The sequence below is a fragment of the Giraffa tippelskirchi genome, chromosome 7 (genome assembly GCF_054371585.1).
Source record: "Giraffa tippelskirchi isolate mGirTip1 chromosome 7, T2T-mGirTip1v1.2.pri, whole genome shotgun sequence".
In the NCBI taxonomy this organism is placed as follows: domain Eukaryota; kingdom Metazoa; phylum Chordata; class Mammalia; order Artiodactyla; family Giraffidae; genus Giraffa; species Giraffa tippelskirchi.
In genome coordinates this window covers 75,244,177-75,256,358 of record NC_137281.1, presented here as the reverse complement: position 1 = coordinate 75,256,358, position 12,182 = coordinate 75,244,177, and the positions used below count along the sequence as shown (strand labels likewise).

The following is a 12,182-nucleotide window of genomic DNA, read 5'->3' as shown; positions in this document are numbered from 1 at the left end:
GATCACAAAGGCCTCAGCATAGCACAAAGACATATCCATAACCTAAAAATAAAACTCTGCCCTTTCATACATTTTTTTCTAACTTGTAAAACCAGCAATAACAAATACAAAGCTTTCTTACAATTAGAATGATTTGGATGAGCTAGTTTCCTCAAAATGATGGCTTCTTTCCCCTCACCTTATAACTACCCTCATAGCAGCAGAGACATTCAAGACCATTCCTCTGCCTCCATCTTGCCCTCTGGCCCTTCCCTTCCCAGCACAAAAAATTCTCAGTCATCACTTCAATATGGCGCTGGCTAGGATCATTGGCTATTTTTTGCCTACTTTATATCGAGCCACTCTCTCTCAACCACAGGTTCTGCTCTCAACTAATACACCTTGATTCCTGCTCTGAAGCTAATCACAGACAGTAGTGCTTACCAACCACTTATTATGTGCCAGGCACCGTGGTGAGCCCTTCAGAGACCACGAACCAGCCCCAGCCTTGTAGATGGTGACTGGGGGCACACACAGAGTGGTGGCCCAATGACACGGGGGCCGGGTAGGCGAGGACATCTTTGCAGGAGGAGGTTTAAAGGACAAATCAAAGAGGAGAGTGTAGGAACCACATGTTCTTGGGGCATCAAGCTGTGAAAAAACAGGCCATGTGTAAGGTGCTGCAATTCTTTTTTTTTTTTTAATTTTTATTGAAGTATAGTTGATTTATAAAGTTGTATTAGTTTAAGGTGTAAGTAAAGTGAATCAGTTCTACATATATACATATATATATCCACTCTCTTTTTTTAAGATTCTTTTCCCATATACGCCATTACAGAGTACTGAGTAGTGCTCCCTGTGCTACAAGTAGGTTCTTCTTGTTTTCTATTTTATATATAGTATTCCCAGCAAGTCTTTTGATAAGAAATCAGCCAGCTGTGCCATGACACTCCTGGGAGACTGGGCAGCTAAGAATATTAGAACAAACCAGAGTCAATCAAGGTCACTTGGGCATTCTCTCCGGAAAGCACAATTACATCGACTTGTCTGAAGCCATTACCCAGTCTAGCCTTGACCTGTGAATTCTCAGGCATCATAACATTTTAGCAGTTTTCTCTTAATACAGCCTATCATATTCCGATGCCTGCTGTTCCACTCCTCCCCCAGCCTCTCCCTTCCCTCCCCCCAGCCTTCGCCCCCACCCACCCCGCTCTGCAGGGAGCCAAGCCAACATTCCATTCTCAGGGACAGCAGGGGGCCAAGGTTCAGACCAGGGTTCTCAAATTTTCACTTGTAGACACACCACATGGGGACGGTGTCCAAATGCAGGTCAGGTTCAGCCCAAGGCTGTGGCCATCCCTAGACTACATTTCTAACAGGTCTTCACGTGCTGCTGTTCTGAGGACCACACTTTGAGTAGCAAGACTCCTGCTGAGCCGAGTCGGCAAGTCACACTGACTGAGTGACACCCGCCTCCCCCACATATCAGCTGAGGTACCCGCTCTGAGGTCCAGTTTTCTCATCTTAAAACACGAAGTAACCAGAAAGTACAGCTTAGAAGGTACAGGAAGCACCTGGCACCTGGGCAGCCTTCGAGAAGGCTACTCAGTAGACTGAGTACCCTTGGGGATGTCCACCACTGCCTCAGTGTCTTTTCCTTCCATTTCCTTCTAGCCATTCTTGATTCTACTCTTTCTGGCCTAATCCTTGGCCATGTCCTGTCTATTATTCCCTCTTTTACTAATATTTCCACCTGCTCTCAAAAATGTTATTTTTCACATCTTCAAAAATGAATTGGCCCTGTGACCCTAAGCCACCACCTTCTTTGTTCCAGATGCAACTGGAAATTTGCGAGATGTCTCTACCTGCCTTTGCCTCATCCGCATCCCACCCCACCACATGCTCCACTCCCACTGATCTCCAAATGGAAATCCTATGGCCTGTGACATCCTTTACTTCTTGATACTGTTGAACTGTTACATCCTTTACTTCTTGATTATTGGTGGCCCATTACTGCAGTGACTTAGGAAGAGGCAAGTAAAAGGCAGGATCCGACTACTGAAATGCAGTTACAGTACATCCCTTTACAGTTTGGAGTCTCTTCTGCTGGGAGTTTGGCCAGTGTTCCCACAATGTCATCATGTCAGGGATTCCATGAACAGTTTTAACCCCAAGGACTGGCTGAATTCCTGAACAAATAGTGAGGGATGAGCCTGTACTCTACACTTGGAAGGGCACTGTTATCAGGAGGTTTTTGATGTCCTGTGTGACTCCAAAGCACCCCTCCTCTACCACCCAAACCCATATCTAGCAGGTGAAGTATGCCAGGGCAACTGGAGTCACTCTGAGAGAAAGTCTTGATCCTGCCAGCCCTGCTGCACCTCTGAGAGAGAAGTGGGGTCTCTGGTTGGTTCTTCCTTCTGTTCAAGGAGTTCTCCACATGGTCTGGTGGAGGAAGATTTCCCAGTCCCACCCCGAACCGGGGAGGGCAAGATTTAACAGCAAGAGCCTTCAATAGTCACTACACTATCCTCTGTGCACATGCATCCCCCTAAAGGCCTCATCACGCAAGGTGGCTAATCGAGCCTGAGATTTAGAAGCTTCAGGATCCCTCGTCCAAATACATCATCAAGTCAGTCCATTGCTTAATAGGTGCTAAGAGCACAGAGTAGGGGTGGGAGTGAAGGGTTAAGACGGAGCGTGGGAGAAAATGAGATGCTGAAAGTACAAAAGCAAATGAAGCTGCTCAATGGTCAACAGGGGTCACTATCCTTTAGCTGAATAACTTCTCGCATTCCTAAGGCCCAATCAGTCACCTTTTGTCCACCAGGTTTTTTTTTTCCTTAATGTGAAAATTAAGGACAATCACTAAACAAACTTGGTGGGTGATACACATTGTTCTGTAAGGAGATCTCTTCAAGGAATCTGCTCATTGTTTATGTGTTCCAGGAAACGTCTCATTCTAATCTCCAACTAAACAAACAATTTCCAGATTCACTTGTAGACAATTCATTTGCTCACTAAGGACTCTGCCATCACCTGGACTCTCTTCTGATTTCTCTCGTAAGCCATCTCTTTGTAATAATTTCACAGCATACAAGAAGTCTTATGAAAGCTGCCCACTGTCTGGGGACTGGGTCACCATGATAACTGAAGAGGCTGGTGAGAAACCTCGATTAAGATCTTGATCTGAAGAGCAGGGAACAACGTGAGAGTCAGTAAGGGATGAGACACAGGGCAGGGGTTTCAAAGTCAGACGGGCACAGTGCGGGCTGCTAGCTGTGCTTCAGACTCCAGAAGAGAGAGCTGTCTCACTGACCCCTGTGAGATCTGCCAGGGTACATGGCTGCTCAGGGCAGCCCTTCTTAAGTGCAGAAAGGGAGGCACAACTCAAAAATGACGCAACACTCTCACTTCAACCTGCTGTGCAGTGTTTTCTTGATATTTTTAACACTGATGCTAAACCTTCAGGAAGTAGGAAGAGGTGAATGAGTCACTCAACCGATCAATGAGCAAATCTGAAGACAGGAGAATGTATCAGGTGGGCTTAAGGGATAGAGAATGAATCAGATTCCATAATTAACTTTCAAAAATTCATGTTGTTTTTGAAAAATATTGTTTTATTTTTTATCAATGTTTTGCAATAATTATTACTTAATGCCTACCAAACTTTCTTATTCAGGAAGACTCTTTCGAGAAAAAAAGATTAAGAAAATAAGGATTAAGGCTATAAATAAGCCTACAGAAATCTGTAATTTTTTCAGCCCATTCAAAGGCTTCTGCATTGGAGGCTATGACATGATTCATTGCATGAAATTAGTTCACTAAATATGATCCTCATCTTTTAATATTTTATTGTTAATGATTTTCTCTAGATTTATAATGTTGTATAATTCAATGCCCAATAAATCATTCTTTAAGTTCTGTGGAAAGATGCAGTTTTCCACATTATGAATTCCTAGTAAATAAAGAAAACAAAAAAACATGCACATTCTCACATTTACTACATCCTGTAAAAATACTAAGGAGACAAGCCTGAGGAAAGGCCGAGTTCTCCATCTGGTTAAACACTGGTTCAATGTGTGGAACAAAAATCCTTGTAGATGACTTCGACTAGGTTTTCAAAAACTCAATTCAGCATTACATAATATTTGCAGAATTCTCCAGAGGAAACGAAGCCAAGAAATGAGAAAAAAAAGAGGAAAAAAAGAAAAATGTAATAGAAAATGAGAAAAAAATAAACAATAAACAAGCCCCATGTTTCATCCTGGAGAGCTTGAAGGCAGAGTCCTCCAGACTTAAATTAGGAGGGCAGGAAAAGAGACAGCTGATTCTCACCATCTGTGGTAGTTATGGTCTATAAAGTCATTGCAAATGCTGAATTAATAAACACAGAACCACTGCTCCTAGGGGAAAGTTAGGGTTAGGTTCCTGCGAGCCTCTGGTCACAACATTTTTGTCAACCAACCTATATATAACCTTGTTTTACCTGTGTTTCTGCTGAAAGATATCTTGTTTAATATGTTGTTGATTGATTAACATTGAACACATGGCCCAGAGCACTGGAATCCATGACTGAAGGAAGCTTATCTAACACATGTATGTTCTTCATGACACATCACAGCTTTTGTGCGCTCAGGAATACCAAATAGCACTTCCATATGGTGCTTAGGGGCTCCGTAAACAGTGAAATCAACGAAAAGCACCAAAATGTGGGGCCATCACACTAAACAGACTGTGAGACGAGCACGCTTGGTTAGGGACTGAGAGCAGAAAGGAGAAGGCAGAGAGTTCCCTTGTTCAACCTCTCCGCCGGGGACGTGCACATTGGATGATCCACATTGTTCGCTGCTCTGCCCAGGTCCAGGAATGACCACAAAAGCACTGCAAGTATTGATTTGGGGGTTATAAATAAATTTTAGGGCATAGGCAAAAAAAGAATGTCCAAGGAGTGGACTGTACCTCTCTTCCACCTCAGGGATGATATTGCTATGTGGCAAGCTACTCACAGGCACAAGACCCCTCTGAGGCCCCCGCCACCCCACCATGCTGGGGTGCTGTAACCCTATTCCCTGAGCAGCCCAGTCAAGGCAGAGTTCATGCTGAACTCTCTGAAAGGCCCTGAGAGAGGAGCAGTTCTTACACCAACTTTAGAGGAGGTACTCCCGCCTGTCCCCCAGAAAAGAAGGGGAAGTAGAGAGACTATTTCATGTCTATACATTTCAATCAAGGACAATGTGAATTATCTCAGAAGGGCTTGCAGTTTAAACTTCAGCCCATTTCCCCTGCAGGATATTTAACCTTGAGATAAGTGCCTCTTTATCAAGCATTCTGCCTTTTCAAATTAAATTCTGGAAGAACACCCGAAGAGCTATTCTCTTAATACTTTCCAAGCACGAACAAACAGGGGATGACCAGATGGAAGGGATCCCCGAAAGAGAGGGCAGCACTAAGAAAGGCCACTTAAATCAAATCATCAGAGTTTCAAGAGGCCTACGATTTTGAAGAGAAAGAACAGTAGTATTTTACAAGGGGGAGTTTTTAAAAGTTCAAAGGTGACTGACAATTAAAAAAAAAACCCATAAGATTTAAGATAAATAAAAATATAGTTAAAAAAAACATTGGATGAAGCTCAGAAATTATCATATTAAAGACATTAATGAATTAGTTACTATGGTTGAACAAAATAATTCAGCTCTGAGCTTTCTGGCAATACATAAGAAAGAAAATATTTTGATATACAAATTTCCATCAGTAGATAAAAGTCAACAACACAACAGACCATTTCAAATAGAAGAATATGTTTTGTCAGTATTGGAGGCCAGTCAGTACTTATTGTCCCATAAAATCACCATTATTTATGATGTCTTGCTTTCTGGATCAGCTGATGTCCTATATAGTATCACCCTACTCAGTCTGCAAGAGTACTGTGAGTTATTGCTATTTGTGTGAGTCAGTTGCCACAGGTAGAGGGCCAGAGACACCCTCATGAGACATCTCACAAAAACACTACCAGCTGGTCACTAACAATATAAAAAAAGCATCAGTGGACAAAAATCTGTGAAACTTGAAAATCTAATGACCCGCGCAAGCAAACAGGAGAGGCCTATTTCAAATGCCAAAGATGCATTTCAATGTCAAAAGAATGTCCCCAGTAACAAACCACAGTAAGGTGAAGGTCTGATGCGATTTCCTATTATATATTTGCTCCTGGGAGCCGATTTTGGACGAAACGGCTTATGGTTCACCGGGGTGAGTTGTTTTTACCTACTGAACAAAAATGATCTATTGTATAATACTATCAACAGTGATAACAAAATCGTACCCTGAAATGATGATTTTAAGGGCCTTGACTCTTTTTCCAAATAACTGTAGGTTTGATAACTTTAAACAGTAATAACTTCCCACAGGACATTATGATAAACCTGGTCATGTTCTCCCAGGTTTGACTATATCTAATTTCCTGGCACTTGACACCCCACTTCCCAAAATGTCCCCCAAGTCCCCTCTTCTGCTACTTTTAGCCAACCCCCCACCCACCCCCCGTTCCCCAGTGTGCTAGGGTAAATCAGGCTTCGTGGTCAAGGTAGTCACACCTGATTCAGACTAGATGCGACTGGTAAGTGCTCATTTCCACTCTAAAAACTGTCCCCACTATAAAACAGACAGATAGTAACAAGTGTTAATGACAATGTAGAGATATTGGGACCCTCACACACTGCTAGTGACGATGGAAATGTGTACAGCTGCTTTGCAGAACAGTATCCTAGTTCCTCAAAAAGTTAAATATAGAATGACAACATGGCCCAGCAATTCCATTCCTAGGGATGTACTCAAGGGAAACTAAAACACATGTCATTATATAAGTTTGCACGTGAATGTTAATATCATCATTACCATAGCAGCCAAAAAGTGTAAGCATCCTAATGTCCATAAATAATACATGTTACATCCATACAATAAAACACTTTTTCAGCAATAAAAAGAAATGAAGTTCTTAAAGTACATAAAAGGTTTAAGAGTCACAGCTATGATCTTTACTCCAAGACCAGACAATAAAGGACAAAAGTCTTCCTGTGCTTAGTCAAGATTCATTTCAGTAGAAATACTCTTATCCTAGTAAAATTTCAAGACCAGACTAAGCCTTTAAAGGGAAGCCTCAAGAGTCTCATTTTACGGTAACATTGGCTGCTCTTGGTCCGCATGGATGGAGTAGTCGAAACCTGTAGGAATGAACCTCTGAAGGCTGGAAATGTGACATATTTGGGAACAATTCTTAAACTGATTAACTAGCTATAATCTAGTTTTGTGAGTTTATTGCCCTGATGCTATAAAACCTGGACCTTGTGGCATATCTGTCCCTAAATATGTGTTATTTTCTCCCCGTCAATATTGCGGCAAACAGGGGTATCCATGTAGCATATGTCTGACTTTTTTTTTTAATGTTTCATATATAAACTACCATAATCATATGTGTTTCTTCACTGTAAATAAGCTTGTCTTCCTGTCCAGATTTTGTGTGTGTGTGTTCAGTTCAGTTCAGTCGCTCAGTCGCGTCCAACTCTTTGCGACCCCATGAACCACAGCATGCCAGGCCTCCCTGTCCATCACCAACTCCCAGAGTATACCCAAACTCATGTCTATTGAGTTGGTGATGCCATCCAACCATCTCATTCTCTGTTGTTCCCTTCTCCTCCTGCCCTCAATCTTTCCCAGCATCAGGGTCTTTTCCAATGAGTCAGCTCTTTGCATCAGGTGGCCAAAGTATTGGAGTTTCAGCTTCAACATCAGTCCTTCCAATGAACACCCAGGACTGATCTCCTTTACAATGGACTGGTTGGATCTCTTTGCCATCCAAGGGACTCTCAAGAGTCTTCTCCAACACCACAGTTCAAAAGCATCAATTCCTCAGCATTCAGCTTTCTTTATAGTTCAACTCTCACATCCATACATGACTACTGGAAAAATCATAGCCTTGACTAGACGGACCTTTGTTGACAAAGTAATGTTTCTGCTTTTTAATATGCGGTCTAGGTTGGTCATAACTTTCCTTCCAAGGAGTAAGCATCTTTTAATTTCATGGCTGCAATCACCATCAGCAGTGATTTTGGAGCCCCCCAAAATAAAGTCTCTCACTGTTTCCATTGTTTCCCCATCTATTTGCCATGAAGTGACGGGACTGGATGCCATGATCTTAGTTTTCTGAATGTTGAAATTTAAGCCAACTTTTTCACTCTCCTCTTTCACTTTCATCAAGGGGCTCTTTAGTTCTTCTTCACTTTCTGCCATAAGGGTGGTGTCATCCGCATATCTGAGGTTATTGATATTTCTCCCAGCAATCTTGATTCCAGCTTGTGCTTCTTCCAGCCCAGCGTTTCTCATGATGTACTCTACATATAAATTAAATAAGCAGGGTGACAATATACAGCCTTGACAGACTCCTTTTCCTATTTGGAACCAGTCTGTTGTTCCACGTCCAGTTCTAACTGTTGCTTCCTGACCTGCATACAGGTTTCTCAAGAGACAGATCAGGTGGTCTGGTATTCCCATCTCTTTCAGAATTTTCCACAGTTTATTGTGATCCACACAGTCAAAGGCTTTGGCATAGTCAATAAAGCAGAAATAGATGTATTTGTGTGTATGTGTGTTCTACCAATTAACTACTTTTGCAGTTTTAATCCTATATTATTTTCTTCTACTTTGTGTAAAAAGGTAATAAATTTAAAAGCTGACCCCTCGAAAGGTATGACATTCTGATATGTGGTATAACATGAATGAATCTTGCAAACATTATGCCAAATGAAAGAAGTCAGCACACAAGGCTATATACTGGACACCTTTAGCAATGACATAAATTGGTGAAACCTCCTCAACTTTTAGGGCTTCCCTTGTAGCTCAGTTGGTAAAGAGTCTGCCTGCAATGCAGGAGACCTGGGTTCGATCCCTGGGTCAAGAAGATCCCCTGGAGAAGGAAATGGCAACCCGCTCCAGTATTCTTGCCTGGAGAATCCCATGGACAGAAGAGCCTGGCAGGCTATAGTCCATGGGGTCGCAAGAGTCGGGACATGACTTAGCAACTAAACCACCACCACCTCAACTTTTAAATACAGCATATGAATATACTATATTTTCAAATCATCCTACTCCAATGGGTGGGGAAGGGAAGCAGGATGGTGGGTTCCTGTCATTTATTCTTTTAGCATAGAAGAATCCAATTTGTTCTGTTAAAAACTATTTACCAGAGTCTACAAGAGCATTTCAGACACAAAGTATAGAGCATAAAGTTCTGGGTACTAGAGAATAAAAGCTTTTATTCACTTAAGCATGACCCAAGAAACAAAGGTTCTTACTTACTTAAATATATTCCAAGAAAGCACACTGCAACATTAGAATACATGATTTAACCTACTGCAAGATCAGCATTTGAATAAAATTTCATTTTGATCTTAACTCACTAAAAACATTTCCTATTTCTGACCAAAAAGTGTTCTGCTCTCACCTGTCACTGAGTCTTTGCCCCCTTTTTCACTTCTCACTAATCAGGCCAAAATTCTCCTCGATGGCATCTGTGTAACCCACTAATCATGTCACTTTGTTTGCTCCATCTTGCTTCTATTTTGGTGAAAGTTTACAGCACACATCTTAGAGTCAATTTGGTCAATTTCCATGAAGTGACAGCCATGCCCATTCCAATCAATCTCCAGGAGAGCCTTTAAAAATTATCAATATATCAGGAAAAAAAAAGTTAAGTCTCCTGTTAAGGGTATTATATCACATGCCAAGTGAAAAGAAAAGCTGACCAGTACTAATTCTTATGAAATCAGTTGAAAGTATCTCAATGGATGGAGCAGGCACCCACTTCTAAACAGAGAGGGGCCTCCGGTCTTTTGGTTTGCAAAATGGATTTGGGGAGAGAAATCATTTGTCTCCAAGTCTATCTGGCCTCCCCTAGAGGATGTGCCATGATGGGTTGCTGACATAAGTATGTTCCAACAAGTGCAGACAGAATGAGAAAACCAGAGGGCACAACTACTACTCGACATGGAATAAGAACGGTAATACAAGGTGCCAAATTAAATATAAGCTAAGGAATGTATTTTGCACATACATACTGCCTTGTTGTTCAGTCACTAAGTCATGTCTGACTCTGGGACCCCATGGACTGCAGCACGCCAGGCTTCCCTGTCCTTCACTATCTCTTGGAGTTTACTCAAACTCATGTGCATTGAGTCGGTGATGCAATCCAACCATCTCATCCTCTGCTGTGCTCTTCTCCTTTTGCCTTCAATTTTTCCCAGCATCAGGGTCTTTTCCAATGAGTCAGCTCTTCACATCATGTAGTCAAAGTATTAGAGCTTCAGCTTCATCATCAGTCCTTCCAGTGAATATTCAGGGTTGAATTCCTTTAGGATGGACTGGTTTGATCTCCTTGCCATCCAAGGGACTCTCAAGAGTCTTCTCCAGCACCACATTCGAAAGCATTAATTCTCTGGCACTCAGCCTTCTTTATGGTCCAACTTGCACATTCATACATGACAAATGAACAAACCATAGCTTTGACAATATGGATCTTTGTTGGCAAAGGGATGTCTCTGCTTTTTAATGCACTGTCAAGGTTTCTCATAGCTTTCTTTCCAAGGAACAAGCATCTTTTGATTTCATGGCTGCAGTCATTGTCCACAGTTGATTTTGGAGCCCAAGAAAATAAAATTTGACACTGCCTCCACTTTTTCCCCTTCTATTTGCCATATACTGATGGGACTGGATGCCATGATCACAGTTTTTTTAATGTTGAGTTTTAAGCCTAAAGACACACAATGTTCCCAAGTGATGAAAAAGTATAAAGTATGGAAATCTATTTTTGTGTAAAGGGTATGTAATCAACCCTGTTACTTTCTGCTGCTGCTGCTGCTGCTAAGTCGCTTCAGTCGTGTCTGACTCTGTGTGACCCCACAGATGGCAGCCCACCAGGCTCCGCCGTCCCTGGGATTTTCCAGGCAAGAGTACTGGAGTGGGGTGCCATTGCCTTCTCCTGTTACTTTCTACTCCTCCATAATCATGTGTTTTGAAAATGAATACCAGCATGATGCCTCCAGTAGGGATTAGTTCTGTAATATTTCAGTAGGGGCAAAAAAAGGAGGACATTTGGTTTCCACTCTCAGTTCTATTTCTGCAAAATAACACTGACAGAGAGATTGTGGACAAGCTAATCAATGACCATTTTACTAATACAGAACATATTAAAAAACATACAGAGGCTCCTCTGTCTCCCTTTTTCTCTGTGTGCACTTTTTTCTGTCTATCCCCCTGTTTCTCTTCATTTTCTGTCATTCTTGCTTTTTTTTTCTCAACAGATGTTTTCACTAGCCCTACCCTGATTTCCACCAGCAGGATTTTTCTATCTTAACTGGCCACAAAATAGACATGAAAGATATTGTTACCATGTTTACTGTATAAACTGAAAAAGATATGCATTTCCTGATACTCTTTTTAAGGCACAGTATTCTCATTTTTTTAAAAAAAGTTTTTCATGTACAAAAAATGTAGCCCAACTTATTATATCCTAAGCAAAGACGCAAAAAGGAAAAATGGAAAACAGGAGACTAGCCACAATCTGCAGAGGAGCACCATCAAATGTTACACGGGAATAAAAATGATTTCACTGTGAATATAAGATTCTTTGCCAAAGCCACACATAGCAAATCCTCTGTGTGGCTGAAAGCAAAGTTGGGGTAAACTTCTCAAAGTTAGGCATAGGACCCAGCCAAACATCAGGATTCAGAGGACACGAGGACATCTTTCTCCCTCTTGCAAACCCTTGAAAGGGACCTTATTGGAATCAACTCTAGCATCACCCAGCACATTACAGGTCCAGTACATGGAGCAGACCCACTGGCTGACTATCTGGGTGGCTCCTCATAAGACAGAAAGGGTATCTGGCAATGAACATAGAGAGGAGAGGAAGGAAAGTCCAGTTGACAGCCATAAATTACACTACTATGTTTAAATGCCAGTGATTAGTTAGGAACTAAACGGCATAACTGAGAGCAAAATGCAGAATAATAAGTGTAGTTCCCAGAATCATGCCAAAGCATTATCAATCATTGCTTAACTTCATCTTGGTTTCCAATACATGCAAAAGAGAAATATTTAACCACCTTTTCACTTCCACCTCTCAGAAGGCCTTGGGCTTACATGCAGAT

At 41.7% G+C, this 12,182-nt stretch overlaps 1 protein-coding gene across 20 annotated transcripts in view; it reads right to left on the bottom strand.

The window, feature by feature from the left end:
* The window catches only part of PDE8B (phosphodiesterase 8B), a 292,972-nt gene that overhangs the window by 184,491 nt on the left and 96,299 nt on the right, over nt 1-12,182 (bottom strand). The window contains exon 3 of one of the 20 annotated variants that reach the window (XM_081505919.1): nt 381-388. The exons of the other annotated variants lie outside the window; for them this stretch is intronic. Coding sequence (XP_081362045.1) covers nt 381-388 — 8 coding nt within the window. The remainder of the gene's footprint in view (nt 1-380; nt 389-12,182) is intronic. 20 annotated transcript variants of the gene reach the window in all.